The sequence below is a fragment of the Triturus cristatus genome, chromosome 7, assembly GCF_964204655.1.
Source record: "Triturus cristatus chromosome 7, aTriCri1.1, whole genome shotgun sequence".
Classification (NCBI taxonomy): Eukaryota; Metazoa; Chordata; class Amphibia; order Caudata; family Salamandridae; genus Triturus; species Triturus cristatus.
In genome coordinates, this window is record NC_140590.1 from 957,143,332 (window position 1) to 957,163,421 (window position 20,090).

General features: G+C 44.9%; 1 protein-coding gene across 1 annotated transcript in view; it reads left to right on the forward strand.

Moving 5' to 3' along the window:
- The window catches only part of PCBD2 (pterin-4 alpha-carbinolamine dehydratase 2), a 490,447-nt gene that overhangs the window by 68,526 nt on the left and 401,831 nt on the right, over positions 1 to 20,090 (forward strand). The window contains exon 2 of the mRNA XM_085617991.1: positions 13,981 to 14,115. Within this exon, the coding sequence (XP_085474117.1) occupies positions 13,981 to 14,115 (135 nt within the window). The remainder of the gene's footprint in view (positions 1 to 13,980; positions 14,116 to 20,090) is intronic.

A 20,090-nucleotide genomic window follows, 5' to 3' on the forward strand; every position in this document is an offset into this window, starting at 1 on the left:
TTTCACCAGCGTGTTGTCGGACGCTGGTCTTTTTACTGTTTAATCACACTGGTTTTAGGAAAGGATGTTCAGACAATATTGTGGCTCTCACCCTGTTAATTAACAACACCATTACAGTGAAGAAAGCTCTGCATGTCTGTTTCACCGACAGCAGCACTCACTGTCTTTGACAAAGGTGTCTGTAGTCGTCTACAGGCCAAGCTCTCCAGTTGGGACATTGGTCGCTCTCTGTTCTATTTTATCGTGGCATTGGAACGGAACGTGACCTCAAGTCCAGAAATTATGTTGGTGGGATTTATTTTCGGAAGCAACATCGAGTGATACCAAAGTCCACCCCACAGTGAGAGCAAACTGCAACCAAGCTAAGATTATAAACAAAACGTGCCTGAGAGATCCACCACAATATATATAATAACGTATATTTCATTTTTCAAACCACTGATATCTTGATGCGACTTTACACTCATTCTTTATTTGGGCTGCAGCGCCATCAAGCGGTCATAAGTGAGTATACAGTCTTATTAAAAATACGTGACGTTTTTACTGTCGCAAAGATCTTTTGCAACCTGCTGTGACTAGAAAGGAAGTCAAGCTTGCAATTCACAGGCCTTCAAAAAGGCACACGTTATTTGTTAAATGCTTTGAAGGATTTAATGAATGGACTTTATGGAACTCCTTGAGAATCTAGCAGCAAAATAGGAGGCTGCATTCCAGAAAATGGGGAATACCGGATCGAAACTATAAGGACCGAGTGATGAAATGCAGACCAACTCTTTCTGCACAAATGCATAATTTCCAAAGGCGACACTTGAATCAGTCAACAAGATCTGCAATAGTCTCTACCTCATACCAGGTCTTCAAGTGGACAGGTCCTGCCTTTGCCTGCACTGGCAAAGTTCAAAAAGTCTCACCAGTCTGTACCCTGTTGGACCATATATTTGTCTGGCCTCTCGTTATCAAGTTTTTACTTCTGCACAGGGAATCCGACCCAGTGTCAGTGGCAAAGCTGGGGCTCTGTGGTGCGGTGAAGAGCCCAGTGCATAAGACTAATCTGGAGCTGGATGCTGCCGGGAAGCGTCCCAGCACAGGCATCACTGTTGTGTTTGGAGCTGTATAGATCCTTCCTCTGCCGCCCAGCAGCAGAGTATTGACCGGGCTCATGACCATACCAGAGAGGCAGCCAGCAGAGTGTCTTCTTAGTGTGCCATTTTATTTTAAGAAACCCAGCACTTCCTACATTCAAATAATTGATTATATTGGTGGCTTGCTTTTATTGTTTTTTTTTAAAGCCATGTTTTGGTTTGTTGGTAAATTATTTTACGCATTATGAAGATCTTATTAAGTACATTGAAAATGGAGACAGAAAAATTTGCAATGTTATCAGACCAGGATACTTTTGTTTTTAACTGCTGTAGCAGATACTGCATTAGTAATTGCTCGTATGTGCTGTTTTGAATGTGGCTTCTCACCAATAAGCCACACCCAATCTCTGCACTCCCACCTGGGAGGAAATATACCACTGCACCTTTGAATAATATACACATTTGAGCATGTCTTACCACCCCTGGCACAGCAAGCATCCTCATGGCAGTAAGGAGCCCTAAAGTCTCTTCCTCCATTCACACTTCTTCCAGCCTCTGTCTTGACGAAGCTCTCACAAGGCCTTCCACAGTACACTAAAGAAAAACAATCGCTCAGGAAAACAGCAAGACCTTGAATGTGAATAACCCAAACAACTTGCAAGCACTGCTGTGCACTTAGCAGCAAGGCAGAGTCAGACATGAGGCCCTGTCAAAGGCAATAGTCAGCACCTATAATTCTCATCCACACAACTTACAAGCACCACTGTGCACACAGAAAAGTTTGAAGCAAGGTAAAGTCAGAAAGCAGGATGACATGAGGCCATGTCAAAGAAAGACAGCAAGATGACAGGATAGAAGAGAAGCAGATATATGCAGGACCATCCTACATTAAGGCTAAGGTAATATAACACACTAAAGTCAGTTAAAATGGTGGCAAGTCGGAGGTCATCATAGGGTGCCAAACCACAAGAGTGGCTCTTTCACTACATGTGCCCAGCTGCTGTACATGTCCTTTCATGCTATGTACTGGAGTAATCGCAACTGCATTTGGATAGCTGCTCATCCTCATAGTGAGGTGCCAAAGTACTTCATCTAATGGGTAGCGCGCAATGTTATGGGGAGTGCTTGGTTGGAAGGGTGCTGTACTTGCAATGAGGCCTATGTGGGAAATGCTTCGGTGTTGTGCATGAGTACTCGGAGTGGTGCTCTTATCTTGTCGTGTGTTGCAGTGCTTAGCAGTGTGAAGAAGGAAAAATGAGTGTGAGATAAGACTGCGTGTGATTTACATTAGTTGGTGGCTATGAGGTCGTTCTGCAGGTTCCTTGTGTATTTTTTGTGTGTATCGAGTGTTCAACCCTTGTCCTGTGCTGAGTACAGTAGTTGGATAGTCCCATTTGAATTTTGTAGTTTCTAGTGAGGAAAGAGAAGCAAGAGCTGTGCTTGCATAGCAAAAGATAAGCTTGCATGGCTTGCATTACAACCACGCTTGGGAACATTTGTTGTTATACCAAAGAGTTCATAATCCTCTGGAATGTCCACTCGTGAGGTTGGTGTGGGACAAGAGTGAAACCTCCATGAATGGACTATAGGAAAGTCACTGGAGGTGCCAACTGTTATGGCTCTCATTATGAGTGGCCTGTTAAAAGCCCTTTTGTTTCCCCATCCCCAAATTGCAGTTACTGGGTGTCATGGTATTTTCAGGGGCAGCAGAATGAAGACTATTGTGAGATTTTGGGGAATAACATGCGGAAATTGGTGTTTCCATACCTATTTCCACATGTTTTTTCCCAGGGTTTTACATGGAGATTTTGACTGCATTGAGAAGCTGAAACATCCGTGGTAAAGTACGATGGGCCTAGTAACCTCTGTTATCGGGGCCCATCGGAATTTACAGGCCATTCGTAGTGAGGGCTTATGTGAGAGTTCATCTCCCTTCTATAAATAACTTGTGATAAACATTATTTTTCAACTGCTGTATTTTTGTGAGTTGAGGCACAAAAAAAAGAACTGAAAAGGGAATCGGATCTTCAAAGAAACATTGGATGCCTTCAAACACCTTTTTTAAATTCACTATCCAGTCCAACCTCTTTTTTGCACATTGGTTATTTTTACACATTTCCATCCACATTCCCTCTAAATAATCACCATTACTTTCACAGACCATGTCTGTTATGAAGCTTTGAATTTCAAATCACTTAAAAGCTGTCACAGGTTTTTCATAGCGCTAAAAGCACTACCTTATGCACAGGCGGCTGTGGAAAATAGGCCTATGCGGAAGCGTTCCATGTAATATGCTGGGAAGGGAGAGAAGACCACCTGTTACAGCTCAAACTAATGTAAAAGATTCCTAGATCAAGTGAGTAAATGGGATCATTCGTAGCAGGTAGGTTTGTATGCAAAAGCACTAGTGAAAAGCCAGTCTGTGCCAAGGACTGTGGCACAGCCGTACATGTAGCATCGAAGAGAATATGAGCGAGGAAAACCAGAACTCTTTAATTGCAAATAATATTTTCAAAGGGAGTGGTAAGTCAGAGCTATCCACATTAACACCATCAAGCAAAATACGCATTGGCAAAGCCCAGAAGTCTGCTGTTGACTCCCAGCCTCCTGGGTTTATCAAGGCTTGTTTTGTCATGGTTATATAGTAAAACAAAAAAAACCCAAAAAATTATTGTTGAGGCAGCTTACATGCCATTGCCAATATAAAAAAAAATGTTGTCCGAAGGCTAAAAAAATGTTGTGTATCAGAAAGCACACATTACCATAACACTCTGTGGCACTGAATGGAACTACATTTGTGCACGGATGTGCTCCTTGTGAAGGAGCTCAATGCCATTACCTATAGTGAAGCTAGCCATTGGCTGAAGTGGGCTTACTCGTTGCCACATGCTGGGTGCTTTTTTGTTGGAAAAAATGCAAATGATTCCACAACAGAGCAATAGATGAAGAGAGCTGGCTGAAAGTCCCTATAATTAAGTATATTATATGTATAATTTCTACTCAAAACAAAAGGTACTAATGCCAGACCTAAAAAACGACCTATCTTCTTAATCTAGACCATGATAATGTGCCTGGATTAGGTCAAGCTACAATTAGGTGTGATCATTATTGCAGGCCATGTGAGTTCATGCAAATGATTGGTGGCAAGAACAAATATGTGTGAGGAGACCAGACATTGTTAGGGTGCAGGGATGTAGTTTCAAATAAGAAGAGGCTGTGATCTATGATTTGAGGTGTGGGCAGTTTCCAGAAGTGCAGCAATAGAGATGAAGGTTGAGGCAGACAGACATGCAATTTAGAGTAGGCTATACTCAGAGGGAGCATACAGAGGATGGTAGGTAGGCAAGAAGAGTGCCATTCGAAAGCCAAAGGAGAGGAACCAATAGAAAATGTTAAGTTAAGGTCATTTCTTTCTGCAGAGCTTTAGGAATCTAGAGTGAGGAGCTTTATGGTAGTATTCAATCCGATGGTGTAAATCTGTAGAAAGAAACCACATTATTTGCATGTGTGATAGTACTATTTGAGAGAATATACAGGGTAACAGTGCACAGACGAGATGTGGCCGAGTGACTAGAGCTGCGTAGGGAACCAGGTTCGAATCCCGGCCTCTGCTCAACAAACTGTGATTCTTGGTAAATCACTTAATCTCCCTGTGCCTAAAAAAAACAAACTGTGTATTGTAAACAGTTATCTTGTAAAGTGCTCTAATGCCCTTTGGCCAAGTTCATGGTATATAAATAAATAAAATATTAGCAAGTGGGAATTGAGTGCAAGCTACTTAACCCCTTCAGTGCCACGCCCTTTCCCCCTCCTGTGCCGGGTGTTACACTAGTGGGTGGGGTTCATGACGAGATAGTCTCGTCATGGGCACAGCGCAACCGTGCTCCATGACGAGACTATCTCGTCATGGGCACTGAAGAGGTTAAAGTTCAAACAAGTGAAACGTTCACCAAGAAGGAAAACCGTGGATCAGTTCTAAAAGCAACAGTGGAGCAAAAGACGGTTTGACAGGGTGTGCAAATAAGAAAGCAAAATGGCAAAAAGTCAGTTGCACAGTGGACACCGCAGCTCGGGGCGTGGCTCAACCAAACATAACAATGAGCAAATGCACCCTCATACCAAGACAATCAAAATTCTCCTTGCATCAAAGCTATACAAGACATTCTCCTTGACCACACCATGAGTCTATCAGTAAATCTCTTCTCTGAGGTACATTGTCAGTACAAATATTTTTAAGTTTTAAGCACGATTTACTACATCAGGTCTGTGGTTTTTCACTTCAAATATAAATATGTCACCTTAGCCTCTGGCAATCGTTCTGGGCTGCATCCCAATTCATCATTTCTCGCCCACCGTGCCTCCTCAGTTTGTACCCAGCCATCTGCTAATCAGTCTTGACCCTGCTCCTCATGGGAACAGTCTAGCCTATACTTGCCAGGCCAGGTCCTTCCTGAACTGAAACGCAAGCAACCTAGGACCGGTTTTGCCCTAGTTAGGCCTCTTCAGCCAGGTATAGCTTGGTTCCAGTGGCACCATCAACCCGGGACCCACATCTGGGCATACCTGGCGCACTTAGGGCATCAAATGCAAAAACAAGATGATGGATGGAATGCTTGAAATAATCTCACCCACTGGCAATTGGTTGGGGCTACACCCTACTCCTCAATTTTCATCCACCATACCACCACAGTTTAGACCCAGCCATATCCAAATCTGTCTTGACCCTGCTTCTCATGGCAACAGTTCAGTCTGAACTGCCAGGCCAAACGATGGATTGGGATGCGGCCCGAGCGATTGCCAGTGGCTGAGATTGATTTAAGCATTCCATCCATCACCTTGTTGTTTTTGCATTTGATAACCTAAGTGTGCCAGGTGTGCCCAGACATGGGTCCCGTGCTCACTATTCCTCTGGAACCACGCTATACCCAGTTGAAGAGCCCATAACAAGGGTGAAACTGGTCCTGGACTACTTGTGTTCTGGTTTAAGGAGAACCTGGCCTTGCAGTTTAGTCTGGACTGCCCCAGGAGGAACTTGATCAAGACTGATCTGCATATGGCTGGGTCCAAACTGAGGTGGCATGGTGGGCAAACAATGATGGATTGGGATGTGGCCCGAGTGATTGCCAGTGGCTGACATTAATGCAAGCATTCCATCCATCACCTTGTTATTTTTGCATGTGACGCCCTAAATGCGTTGGGTATTCCCGGACGTGGGGGGTCTGAGCTCGCTGTGCCACCCAGGCTGAAGGCAACTTGTATGTCCATGATGAATGGAATGCTGAAACTTTTCAAACACTCACCCTCAGTCAAGAAATCTATTATTCTTTTGCTCACCATGCCACACCAGTTTGGACCCAGCCATATGCAAATCAGTCTTGACCCTGCACCCCATGGGCACAGTCTAACCTGAACTGCCAGGCCAGGTCCTCCCTGGTCCGGAAACAAGCATCCTGGGTCCGTTGTTCACTTTGCCACTGGATTCAAGCTAGCCTGGCTGATGAAGGGCAATACCCTGAAACTCGTCCCAGGATGCTTGTCTAATCTTTGTCATTTAGGATGTCAATATCGGCCTCCCAGGGTGCAGGAAATGGGTTTAAACTGTTTGTAACAAGTGACTGGTAGTTCTTTGCTATTTTGTGAGCGTCCAGGTCCCCCAGGAGTAGCTTTCGTTCCAGCGGATTAAATTCTGGAAGGACTAGGAGGTCCTTAATGTAGGGAGTAAGAGCATGACGGATTTGCAAGTACCGGTGGTATTGGCTGCAGTGAATTGGTATTTGTTTTGCTTCTCTTGAAAGGATTTCAAGACTGTGTCCCGCATCACATCGCCAAGGGTGGAGATTCCAATAATATTCCATATCCGAAAGCCCTCTAGCAGGGTCACTTGTTTGAGCACACTACAATGCCATAGTGGCGTCCACTCAAGTTCCCCCACCATCCCATCTGCCGCAGGTAGCGCTTAAATACGTTCAGGACCACCCATGTTGCCAGTGGGAGAGACCCCACTCTCCTCCCATCATATAAATTGTCGAGCAGGGAGGTGGCACCCGTTGCCCATTTCTCAACTGCATGTGCTGGGTCGCTTTACTGGTCAAACCACCAATCACTGATCAAAAGATGAGAAGTGGAATACTTTGAGTATACATTGGCAGCGGCTATACCTCCACAATACGTCCCCTTTTTGGTCTAAAAGGACACAGTGCCACACTGCTCATCTGTCTAGATTGACACTATGTATATGCTTATCAGTTTTATCCCCCCCTTGGGACTGCACTACACCCAATACATTTTATTAGGCACCGTTCACTTCCAGATGCCTTTATTCATTTTTGGGTGGACCTCTTTTCATCTGGTTGGAACCTATGCGGTGTATACCATGATTGTTTAACTGTGCTTCCAAGATCTGGGTCTCTTTTGCTCCTGATTTGTACTATATATAATCGACTACTTGGTACACTATGCCTTTCTACATTCCATGTACTCTAACAAACTCAACTTAAGGATGCTGTCCACTCCTAAATTGTTAGGTGTAGGAAAGTAGGATCTGCTTTCGTGGTTACCCCCACTTTTTGCCTGCTGTTACGCAGTTTCTGACTAGTCTGACAGGGATCCTGCTAATCAGGACCCCAGTCTCTGTGCCTTCTCCCCTAAATTGGTTATGGTAAGTACTAAGGTACATTCCAGTTTTGATACTGGTGTACCCTTATAAGTCCTTAGTGTATGGTACTGAGGTACCCTAGGCATAGGTACACCAGGGGTCCCCCATGGGCTAACACATGTATTATGCCACCCATGGGTGACCACTCCAACTGTAACTAGAGGCCTGCCATTGCAGCCTGTGTAAGCTGGTGCTAGCACCACTTATGACAGATATAGGTTTCCCTATATCGGAGGTCACTGTACTTAAAACCTAGAAGTCACCCCTAAGGTAGGCCTTTCAATCCCGAAGGGAGGGTGCTTTGTTCTAAGAAGGAGGGTGCCCCTGCCCGAGCGGGGCACTCCTATAACCTACGGAGTCCATTCTCCCGAGTTATAAGTGCATCGGTCATATAACCTATAGAGAGGCCATGCATTATTACACGATGACCATCTCTTAACCGGCTGTAACGAACCCTGTTATGTTTGGTGTCAAACAGGTTGGAATCATACCTCTACACTGTAAACGGTGTGGAGGTATGACTCCATGCGCTGTAAAGCTCCTTCGGGAGGCCGTCAGTGCCCGGTACCAGTCTTTCAGAACCAGACAGCAAGCTAGGGCTGCTTGTGACCAGAGACATTTTTCTGCTTTCCTGCTGCTGAGCCAAGCTCGAGCAGGGGAAGGCAGAACAAAAGATATCCTGTCACAGGGAGGTGAGACCACCTCCCAGACAGGGTTTAGTGTATTGGGCAGGGTGGGGGCGCTGGCCAGCACCCCTGAATCTGCTTTCAGGGCACATTTGGTGCCCTCCTTGCATAGTCCAGTTCAAACCTGTTCAAGGAGACGTTGGCTCCCGCTCTGGCACAAAACTGGACAGAGAACATGGGAGATCCCCCCACCAATGTCCAGCCCCTCCTCTGGGAGGGACCCCTGAATCGTCCCAAACTTTTCCTTAGGGTACTTAAGGGCTTACCTTTGGGTGGGTCACTTGATTCATCATGGCACAAGATTCAGATCAAGATACTACTTCATCTTTGACCGTCTCAGCACTCTGGACTTCGCTCTGGGCACAAAGGCTGCAACTTGGAAGACTCCTGCTGCTCCTGGTCTCGTCGCCCAGCTTGTCTGCTGCAACGTCTGTGCCTGTGCTCCATATACGAACCTTTCAAGGACTGTGGACATCCATGACACCTAAAGGAATCTTCCTTGAAGTGAAAGAGTCCTTTCCCTGCATCTGCAGGCACCACAACCAATCTAACTCTTCTACTGCTCCTGAGCTCCTACGGATTCCGAAAGGCTCAGGAACACAGGTGGAGGTTCTACAATTCCCTCGAGGCCTGCACTGTTTCATCAACATCATAATTAAACGGGTTGCACACCTCAGTTCCTGAAATTCTTCTTGTTATGACCATCAAAATTCGTCCTTTATGCGTGCTTTTTCACTGGTGACGTGCCTAGCCCAAACTGCACGTTTTTACTAAACAACATCCTAATGGGGTTTTCTTTAAACTCCAAAACCAGTGGCACAGCAATTATTGCATTTGCAAGTGTTCATATTACTTTAACCTTTTTTCTCCCTTTTACTCATTTTTACTCCTTATTTCATCCACTCTTTCACTATAACATTTTTGAACCTCATGCAAGGAACTGCAAGTTCCTGAGTTTATCATGTTTAAGTGGGCCATCCGAACCTCTTCTTCAAAAACACGTACTAAGGCCATGTCTATTAAAAGCAGTTTATTGACACCCAATGCATTTCGGGCCTCGGGGGCCCTTTGTCAAGGGTAACTGAAATTAACAATAGAGTATGCATTACAATCCCAACAATATATCATATACATGCAATTTCATTAAATTATATAAGCGATACTGGTTATACTCTTTTCCCAGCCTACCGCTCCTTCATAACGGCACCTTACATCAAATGTATGCATGTATGTATGTGTGTTCTTATATAGCGCTCGACTTACCCTTGGGCATCCCGGCGCTTGCATTGGGAACCCGTCCTGGCTTTTTCCCTGTGAGATAACCCGTACTGGGCATCCCCAAGGTGAAAGCCAGGCATCCCGCCGCGGGGGGGGGGGGGGGCGCAGTGGAAATTAAGCAAGCTATTGCCCAGAGTTGCAGAGTGTGAACCCATGATTCGAGTAGGCACCGAAGTGAGAATTATCGAGTCCATGGACACTTGGGCTCAGACCCTGCCGCGTCGGGAATTGAACCCTGGTCCCGGGTCTGACCTCTGCTTCAGGGTATGCCTCCTCTAACCAGTGAGCCACACTTCTCCACTATATGCTCATCTCCCCTCTACAAACTCTCGAGATCAACCCTCTGTGCACTACAAGAAAACAACCCACTTCTAATTCAAATCCCTCACATATCTGCTGTTAAAAACTCATCCTCTTCTCATCTTGCACCAAAAGATTTACTTGGCGTTTTTTCACCTCTGTTTAAACTTGATCTCTGCCCCTCCCCTTCTATCACATAATACACTGTCTTCATACCAAGTTTGAGGCCAGTATCCCTCGTTGGAACCGCAGGAACCATACCCCTGTGCCCTGCGTTGACTTGTCATTGCAAAGGCTTGTTGGTTCTCTTCTTCAAAGATCTTTGGGCTCCAAATAGCCTCCACCTCAAGAATTTCCTGTGGCCAAGATCTGTCCTCGCCGCATCTGTTGCACCGTGGGCCTGCATCTTTGGTAAGCTGCTAGATGTCCTCCTGCGACTCTAGTGACTCCAGCCTGTGGGTCCTCTTGAGGGTCTTCCTTGATTCAAGCAGGCTCCCCTGATTGCTTGGGGCCTGCCCTGAGTCCCCTGCTTGTGGTGAGTCGCTGGTCCTGACACTGCATCTTTTTCGCATTCCAAATTGTTTGCAGTTGCCAAGGTTTGTGAGTGCTTCTGACGAACACTGACCCCTCAACTCTGGACATCCAACGTGAGACAGCTCGTGAATGGCTCCTTGTCTTCCTCAGCTTTGCCTGGTCCACACAGCTGCAGCTCCAAAGTCACGACAACTCTCCTGCAACACCCAACATCGGTGGATCTTTGTCTTCCATGCCTCCTGGTCAATCCTAAGTGGCATAGACTCTGTCCCCCCCTGCTTGCAGGTACTTCTCAACTTGAATCTATCTGTGGGTTCCACCGGACACTTTCACTTTCTCCAGAAGCGGCATCTTCCTGAAGTTCTCCATTGAGTTTGGCGGCGGTTTCCGATGCCACTTCACACCTATCCACCCAGCTTCTCTGGTGTTGAGTTCCTGGTTCCCAGGGTACCCACGGGTGGGGTGGCTCTCCAACCTTCTGTTTCCCCAGGGTTTCTTAAGGGTCCACTGGGAAGGGTCCTTCTTCTTTGAAAATTGCAACTGCGACTTATCCATTTACTTGAATTGAGTGCGTGGTCATGTTCTCTCTCTGCACATGGCCTCCTAGGTACTTATCTCAGGTTGTTCCTTGGATCCCCAGCACTTCTACATCTTCTGGGTATAGTGTTGACTTGAGTCGTGGTTCGCATACCACTATTTTAGTACATGGTTTGGTCACTCCTTGGCAACCACAGTGTATTTCTGTTTCTGACCTGTTTTTATTGGAAAGTATTTTGTGCATTTGTGCATAATTCTGGGTAGGAGATATTTGTATGTGTTAGTGAGTGTTTTATAATAACTACCTAATTTTATAAATATACTGTGTGGTTGTTTTTCACTTAATCTATAGCAATACAATTACGTTCTAGTAAAACAAGCTGCTTTACACTCATTCTGGACTAAGCAAGTTTTTAAGATTGTCTAAGACCACTAACATCACCATTAGGGTGGTCTGGATTAGTGTAGGGTTCCCACTTACATCCGTGTGCACCATATACTAAGCAAGCCTCCTACAGCAGGTATGTGTAGCTTGTCTATTCTCACACACTCTTCAACACCTCCTGGTTATGCACAGCTCCATTTGCTGACCTTGTTTGAAGCATTTTTGAACCCCACACATCAGTGCATACCGCCTAAATTGGCCAAATGTCATCCAGAATCCTATCAAACAAGCACTTTGAAAGGGTGCTAGACCCCAATGCAAAATAGAGCACTTTGTGGCTTTGTCATTAGTACGATGCACTATACAAAATGCTGCTACATACAGTGAAGCATGCACCACACTATTCTCCAAGCAGACTTATAAAAGGATGATGTTGTAACACTATCCACCCATGAATGTTTTCTTTATGAAAACCGATTACAATCTGCAACTCATCTATTTTTAACTGGACTCCTTTACTTGATTTTTTTTTTTTTTATAATCCTAAAAAAAGATATTCATATATCAAATTTATTGGCATTTTTGAATTACCGGTGTAGCAGACACGATCAATTGCAAAGTGCCCACAAACATAATCTTAGTACAATTATGGCAGAGTTCTATATGGTAATGTAGCAAGCTTGCAATTCTTTGTGCACCTGTTTTGGGGAATACAGAAATAAGCTTTGAAAAAGTCGATAGGTATGATGTTTTATAGACTACAAATAGGGTGTGAGCCCACTGAAGAATCAACTGACCAGTTGGCTTTGCCAGTGCTTATTTGCTTCACTGCTCTGGGGAATGTGCACAGGCAGAAACATCCAAAATAAATGCTACAAAAATGGATTGCTTTCTTTTTAGGAGCATCAATTTTTCAGATGACATTGTCCGCGCTCCCTTCCCAGTGCTACCAGGCTGCCACTGATTGATTTCAGATCTAAAATAGCTCATCCAGTGTTCTAGTGGCGATGGAGGGACACAACCAAACAGCTGATTGAAGAAATGAGACAAAAAGACTCCTATTGGCTAATACTTCAGCGGGCTAATCTAGGATTTGATTGTCAGTGTCTCTAGCTAATGGCTGACTGTTTCGGAGCAAAAGGAGCCAGTGGCTGAAAGCTTTTCAAAGTAAATATAGCATTCATTATGGTCGCCATGAATAGCACAAATGCCATACATATGAAACTTACAAACAAGGTTTGGAAGAGTATGAAAAACAAAGGTGGGCAGAGGTAGGCCAGATGAGGTTGTGACACTGTATATCCTATAAAATAAGGTAAACGACTGTACACCATAAATCCCAAATGACTATGTACTGTTATGAATTATTTATAGAGTTTAAATACATTGTTTAGCCATGGATAAATGCCTTTATCAGCATATCAAAAGCGTTTACTTTTTGTGCAAATAGGTTGTTGGGTCTCACCAGACAAAGCACATGTGCTGTTGCTTGTGAGACCTTTTGTTTACATACAGGGTGCTTGGAGCTGGCCCTTTGCTTAAGAGTTGTAAAACTTCCATTCCTAGCTTCTCTTTTGTCAGCGTTTACTGCCTTCACTTCCTCCTCATTGGTTTGTCGTTCCTCTGGAGCATGGTCCAAGTACTGGATCCTTGAGGCGCCCAGTGTCCTTCCACTGCGCGCGCTTTTTTTTAGGTACTTTGTTTTCCCCATTAGTGATAGCACTCCATAAGACTGCATATATTTGCAAGTCGTCTCTCCTCCAGGCCCAGTCTGACGTTGTTTGTACTCTGCCCTTTCACCATCTCCTGCATACTGTTATTGTTTGCCCCAGGCCCTCCCTTCACTCCTTGCATTCTGGTATTGCCTGCTCGACCCTCCCACCCCATCCCTCATTCTGCTGTTCTTTCCACCGTCCCTTACAGAACCTTCTACGTTCTGTTGCTTGCCCCATCCCTACCATTCCTCCAGCATTTTATTGTTCTTTCCTGTCTCTCCCACTCCCTCCTGCATTCTGTTTTTGCTTTTCCCATCATTCCCATCCCCGCATTCCTTTGTTGCATGCTTCTCTCCCTCCTACCTCCTCCTGCATCTGTTGCTTGCCCCACCAGTCCCGCCCCTAAAAACGCTCAATGGGCATATTATTTGTTTTTCTTTCACCCATGCTGCACAGCATGGTTAAAAGAGACGCATTGGCATTGCCAATGCTTGTTTTTCGAAGTTGCTTGGATCTGATCCCACAGCTAAGTACGCAATTGACACCTGGGGGCGGGAGGGGGGGGATTTCCTTCGTCCTGGTTGGGCTTCAGCAGTTCAATCAGAGATTGAAGCCTTGATATTGATCATGTTCTTCGTGACTGTTTTGTGAAATATCCCCTTACTTGTCCTAGTTTCTTTGTAGTGATATTTTTATTGTGTCGCTTCATAGTGATAATTGCTTGTGACAATACATAGTACTTTATATATTTTATATATTTTATGAAGTAAAAAAAACGTATCTGTTCCTGGATGCTCTTTGTATGCAGGCGACGTCGGAGGCTCACTGCCTGACACCCGAGGAAAAGACTCAAGCTTTAACTGACCTCAAAGCTACAGGATGGACGGCGGAAACGTCAAAAGACGCCATTTCCAAAGAGTTCATCTTCAAAACATTTAATCAGGTAAATGTTTCTATTACAGAAGCAGTGTCTTTGTATCGTACACCCGTTGCACCGAGGTCTGTGCAAAATCAGGAGAAGAAAAATCTACAGTCTTCAACTACTGAAATAATTAGATTGTTTATTTTTTTTATTTTTTTATTCACTTGTAAAGGTAGAGGGGGACCAGAAATGACACATTCCAGACGTGATGCTTTCAGGACTTCTTGTAACAAAATCATATTGCAGTATACAGTGTATGGGTTGTTTATATTTTATGTTTGTATAAAATAGATGTGTTGCTTTTCCTGTTCTTGCTAGTGTTTGCAACATAGTATTGTTTATGATGTTGACACAGTAGACTTAGTGGAGTGTTGGCCAGCGCATATGGACAGCTATGATGTTTGTACATTTTAGGGAGTAATCTTGTGAATGCTTAAGAATACCACAAAACTTGCTGATCTGTTTCAAGCATATTTAGAACTTGTAAGAAAGTCGATTAATATTTGGGGCGGGTGACTGCCCACCCCAAGGTATAATAACACTTGTCAGGATGAATCCTCAAAGTAACTAAATTAAACTGAGCTCAATCCCCGGTAGCTATAACACAGAACAGTTGGCCCTAACTTAGGGCAATATCTAAACGATTCATGCACTACCAAAACAATGATAAATTCAAAACACCAAGCATTAAAAATCTGAAACCAAATGAGAAAAATAGAGCAAATTGTAATAAACAGAATGACACCAAAACAATACAAATCCAATAAGGGGAGTCAGAAAGATGAGTTTTTAAAGCTGTAAGTAGAAATAGTGCCAAAGAGCAATAAGCGCCAATGACAGTCTGTGGAAGGGTTAGACCGAGACCTAGGTGTGATTTGAGGCAGACTTCAATGGAGCACGGGTCGGATACACCAAGTGGATTGGTACCGGTGAAAGTCTGGATGCCAAAAAGTTCTAAAACTGTCCAGTTTGCTCCACTTAAGACAGTCTTACAGTGTATCTTATTCCCAAAATCCAAGATGGGAAAACCCTTCTCCCCTTGTGCAGCCCATGTGTGCCCACCCCGATATGTGACCAGGGAGGGAGGTGAGCTGTCCCCTCCCGTGTCCACTCTAGACCAGTTCTGGGGCTAGCTACCCTCCTACCAGGTTTGTGCCAACTTGAGACTATGGGGACAAAGGCTTTCCCTTACATTTACTTGTGAAAGGGCAGATCCCCTTTCAAGTTAATGGAAGTTTCTCAGTCACCTATCACTGGTCTTCCTGCAAGAGGAAGAAAAACACCTCCCTACTTCCAGACCATTGTCTCTGCTCTAGGAGCATACCTCTTTCACTCCTCTTTCAGGCCAAGTATATAGTGGCCAGCTGTTTCAGAGCTGATGCAAAGTAGCACCAGCAGCATCAGACCGGGTAGATGCAACTTTTTATATTTCAATTATAGTTAATAAAAATCTGACCTTTAGATTGTTTTTTGTTAAATATAAAAATAGGTCTTTCAATTTAATCTGTTGCTGATATAGGTCAAAAGTTATAGATTAATGTGTAAAATCTATATTGTGACTATTCCAATGGGCTTGCTACAACCTGACTAGTGACCATGTCTTTTTGGGCCCAGTCACTGGGGGGGGGATGCCATTTCTAATGTCCCACATTTCACTCTAAAACAATGTGCACCCTATCTTGTGGGCAGCAAGGTGTGATTAGGGGTGAATATTTAAAAATAGTTTTCTTACCTCTCAAAAAGGTGATATTGACTGAGCTCTGCAGCAGGTTTCAGGCTGCTCACTGTCACTGTAGTGGATGGTAGAATAGGTGCTGTAGTCTACAGGTGGCATTTAACTTTCCATGCACTGTTCCTGCACCATATAAGATAGCCTTATAGGAAAGGTAGTACGCAAATCGGGTTTAAGCCAATTTCAGCATGTTTAAAGGGGGAGCACAGTCACTTTGTACACAGCTCTAAAGCCAGCAAAAATAGGATCTATAAAAAAGCTAAAACAACTGGGGAGACTGTGCAGGAAAGGCAGATTCTGAAATCTGGCCCAGAGCGATTGCCTGTGGCTGAGAATAATTCAAGGATTCTGTCCATCAACTTGTTTTTGCTTTTGACATCCTAAGTGCGCCAATTATGCCCAGACATGGTTCCTGGACTCACTGTGCCACTGGAACCAAGCTATATCTGGCTTAAGAGCCCTAACTAGGGCAAAACTGGTCCTTGGTTTCATGTGTTCCAGTTCAGGGAGAACCTGACCTAGCAGTTCGTGCTGGACTGTTCCCATCAGGAGCAGGGCCAAGACTGATTTGCATATGGCTGGGTCCAAACTGAGGTGGCACGGTGGACGAAAAACAATGGATTGGGATGCTGCCCAAGCAATTGTCAGTGGCTGAGATTAATTCAAGCATTTTATCCATCACCACCTTGTTTTTGAAAAGGCAGATTCCTAGATAATGATAAACAAGATCCAGACAAAAGGAACCTTTTGGACCTGAAGGGTTGAGAGGGCCCTTCGGTTACGAAGGGGGTGGTGGGATACGTCCTGCCGATATAACTCAGTTCAACAATAAGGTATCCCGCCAAGGGTCATGGGGATTGTGATATATAATACACGGAATATGGACTGGAGGGGTTGGTCACCCTGTGTGGGTATGCTGGCTCCACATGACTAGTGCGGGGAAGGAACAAATTCCTTTTTTATATATAACCCGCACACACTCTAGTAGTGTCATGCTTCATTGGGTTCACCCTGACTCCTAAAGGTCAGGGTGGGCTTAATCGTGTTTCAGGAAGTACTCAGAAAGAGAGGGTGACCAGGGGGCTTAACAAGAGATAAAAAAAATCCCTCATCTTCTCCTAGGTATCCTTTATTCGTGGAGAGGGTGGGGAAAACTAAAATAAGGCTAGTGGGTAATGTGGGCTATTATGGTCCTATGACGCTAGATTTTTTAGGTCGTCATGTTTCAGCCCTGCTTTAATGCCTAACGAGGTCTGGGTCTTTCATCATGGTATCATTGGTTCTTGCAGCCGCCCAGCCGGGCCTGCGTCTAAATCGGTGCGGTGATCTCTGACTCCGTGGATCGGTGCACGTTATGCGGTGTTCCCCGATTTCTCAAGCCGCAGGCAGGCACTGCGTCAGTTTCATCGGCGAGGCGTTGAAAACCGGTGCGAATGCGTAGCGCTTTTCTTAGTTGGTTGCTTTTCCAGCTCCCAACAGCAGGAACAACCTCCAGAGGCCCAGATCAGCAGCAGGCACCTCTTGGCAGGTCAGAACTCTCAGCAAGGAAGTTCAGGGGAGCTGGGGGGGTTAAGTCTTTTTGTATCCCTGAGACTTCAAAAACAGGAGGCAAGCTCTACTTCAAGCCCTTGGAGATCTTCCTCAAGCAGGGGACACAACACACAGCAAAGTCCTTGTCCTTTCCTTGGCAGAAACAGCCACTTCAGGCCAACCCCTGACAGCACACAGCAAAGGGGCAGTACTTCTCCTCAGTTTCTCCAGCTCTTTTCCTTGGCAAAGGTTCCTCTTGAATCCCAGAAGTAATCTAAAGTTCAGGGGTCTGGGCCCCACTCTTTATAGCATAAAATCCTTTGTTCTCTGGAGGCAGAGAAGCTCTTTGCCCTTCCAAAACCAGTTCTGTCCTCTCTGGTGCAGCTTCCTGGCAGAACGTGGAGACAGCATTGACCAAGGCAGACCAGGCCCATTCATGTGTGAAAGAAATCTCCTCCCCCTGCTCTGAATGCAGTCTAGGTCTATTCGGCCCAACCCTGACTCACCCTGGAAAGGCAGGACCCACCTCAACCTCCCAAGTGGCTGTCTGAACAGAATGCACAGCCCAGCTCCTGTCAGACAATCAATACACAAACCTAGCAGAGGCACGCAGGATGGCCAAGCAGCAAAATATCTACTTTCTAAAAGTGGTATTTTCAGACACAGAATGTAATAATCATCATTACTAAAATATGCATTTTTACATCCTGAGTTCAGGCATACTAAACTTTATCTTCCTATCTTGTCCCAATGGGAAGTTATATTTACATTAGTTATAAACTCCTATTCTCTCCTATGGGACAGGTAGCCTGTCAATAGTGAAGAAACAAAATTGACAGTATTTTACTATTAGGACATGCCACACACATCAGGGCATGTCCTACCTTTCACATACACTGCACCCTGCCCACAGGGGTCCCTTGGGCCTACCTTAGGGGTGACTTGCATGTAACAAAAAGGGAAGGTTAGGGCCTGGCATGTGGGTGCACTTGCCAGGGTGACATGGCAGTACTAGACTGCACACAGGCACCGTGATGGTAGGCCTAAGACTCTGTTGCAAAGCTGCTTGTGTGGGTGGTAAAAACACAGGATTCAAAGGCAAAAATACAGAGAAAATCCACACCAATTATGCCAGGTCTAACAGAGGTAAAATAGAGGAGGTGGTACCTGAACACCCTGACTGTCAGAGATTAGCAAGAATGCTGCGGGCCATAATGCAAGCAAGGCAAATGGACCTTGTTTGGTAGTACATGATAGGCATAATTGAGCCGCTGTAAGCCCTAACACTCCGGGCCCAGGTACTACTGCATCTGATGCAGTATCAGTAGGTACCTCCGGGGTGCCCTGTATTGGGTTGACCACTTTTATAAAAAATTGTTTTTGATTGAGATAATTTTCATAATTGCATTATAAACCTTCATCGACCATGCCAAATCCACCGATGTTCTGTGCTACTGTGTTTCTATTTGCTTTCCTCAGAAATATGAGTTCATGAAAATCCTTTTGTGTGCACTAGAGTCCTTTCAGGTAGCATTGTGCTTGTATCATTTGCTGCATGCAGTGGTCTTTAGTGTTAATTCTTTTCGTTCTGTGTTACCTGTCGTTAAACTCCGGTAAATGGATCCCAGGCATGAGAGTTATCTTCAGGAGTGGACTTTCCAGTGGGTGGGTTACATCTATTTAAATGAATTTTCTAATCTGAAATTACTCAACTATTGCATTTTGCAATAACTCCAGCTGTCACACATGAATTACTGTATTTCAAAGATCCTTTGTTCTGTCTTCATCTTGGACCCAAGAATGTATTAAGCAGGGGTGGGGGAATCATATCGCCCGACACCCGAAACATGTTGATTTTTATTTTGGCCAAGAAGATTTAATATCTACTTTGTCCGACGGACAAGTAGACATTAAATCACTAAAAATATATGAGCTGCTTGCACTCTCGGGTACTTGTGGCGATTAGACATGCTGACAGAAAGCCTAAGAACATTGGATGCTTCTGATTGGCGCTGCGTGCACTCTCGGGTACTTGCGGCGATTAGACATGCTGACAGAAAGCCTAAGAACATTGGAGGCTTCTGATTGGCTAAAAGCCCATGTCTGGGCTCTAGCCAGTGATTGTCTGGGAGTCTTCAGCCCAGCAAAACATCACTGTTTCTTTAGTGGGAAAAGCGCGGGTTAAACACTGGTGCAGCCCACCCACTCTCTGAACCAAGCTGCCGAAAATGCAAAGAGTGGGGCGAGGCAGGAAACGCTTTCTCTGTTGCCTGGTCCAAGCGTCGTGGGACACGGCATCCGTGTGGTCTCTCTGCTGCCGGTTGTAGAGTGGCTCGATTTCCCCCATCATGCAGTGACCGTTTCAGCCTCACACAGGCGCTCGTCTTTCTAGAATTGTCAGTGGCAGGCGTCTCTGACCGGTAAGTCAGACCCTGAATAAACACATTAATTATCTGCAGAAAACCTTACCATTTACTAAGAAATATACGGAAACTGTGATGCTGCATGCTACGGGCCGGGATCAATGACCATGGGGAGGGGGTCAAAAGGTAATTTACAGCAAGGGTATGAATTTATCACGCATAACGACATTATGTTAGTTAGTGCTGGGCAACTATTTTCCCTTTGCTGAAAGGCCGCACTCCAGTGACCGTGATCAATGGATTCAATAGTCACGTGAGCCCATTAGCTTGGGTGTACTTTGCAGCTGGAGAGCTCTAGACTGGGTCATATT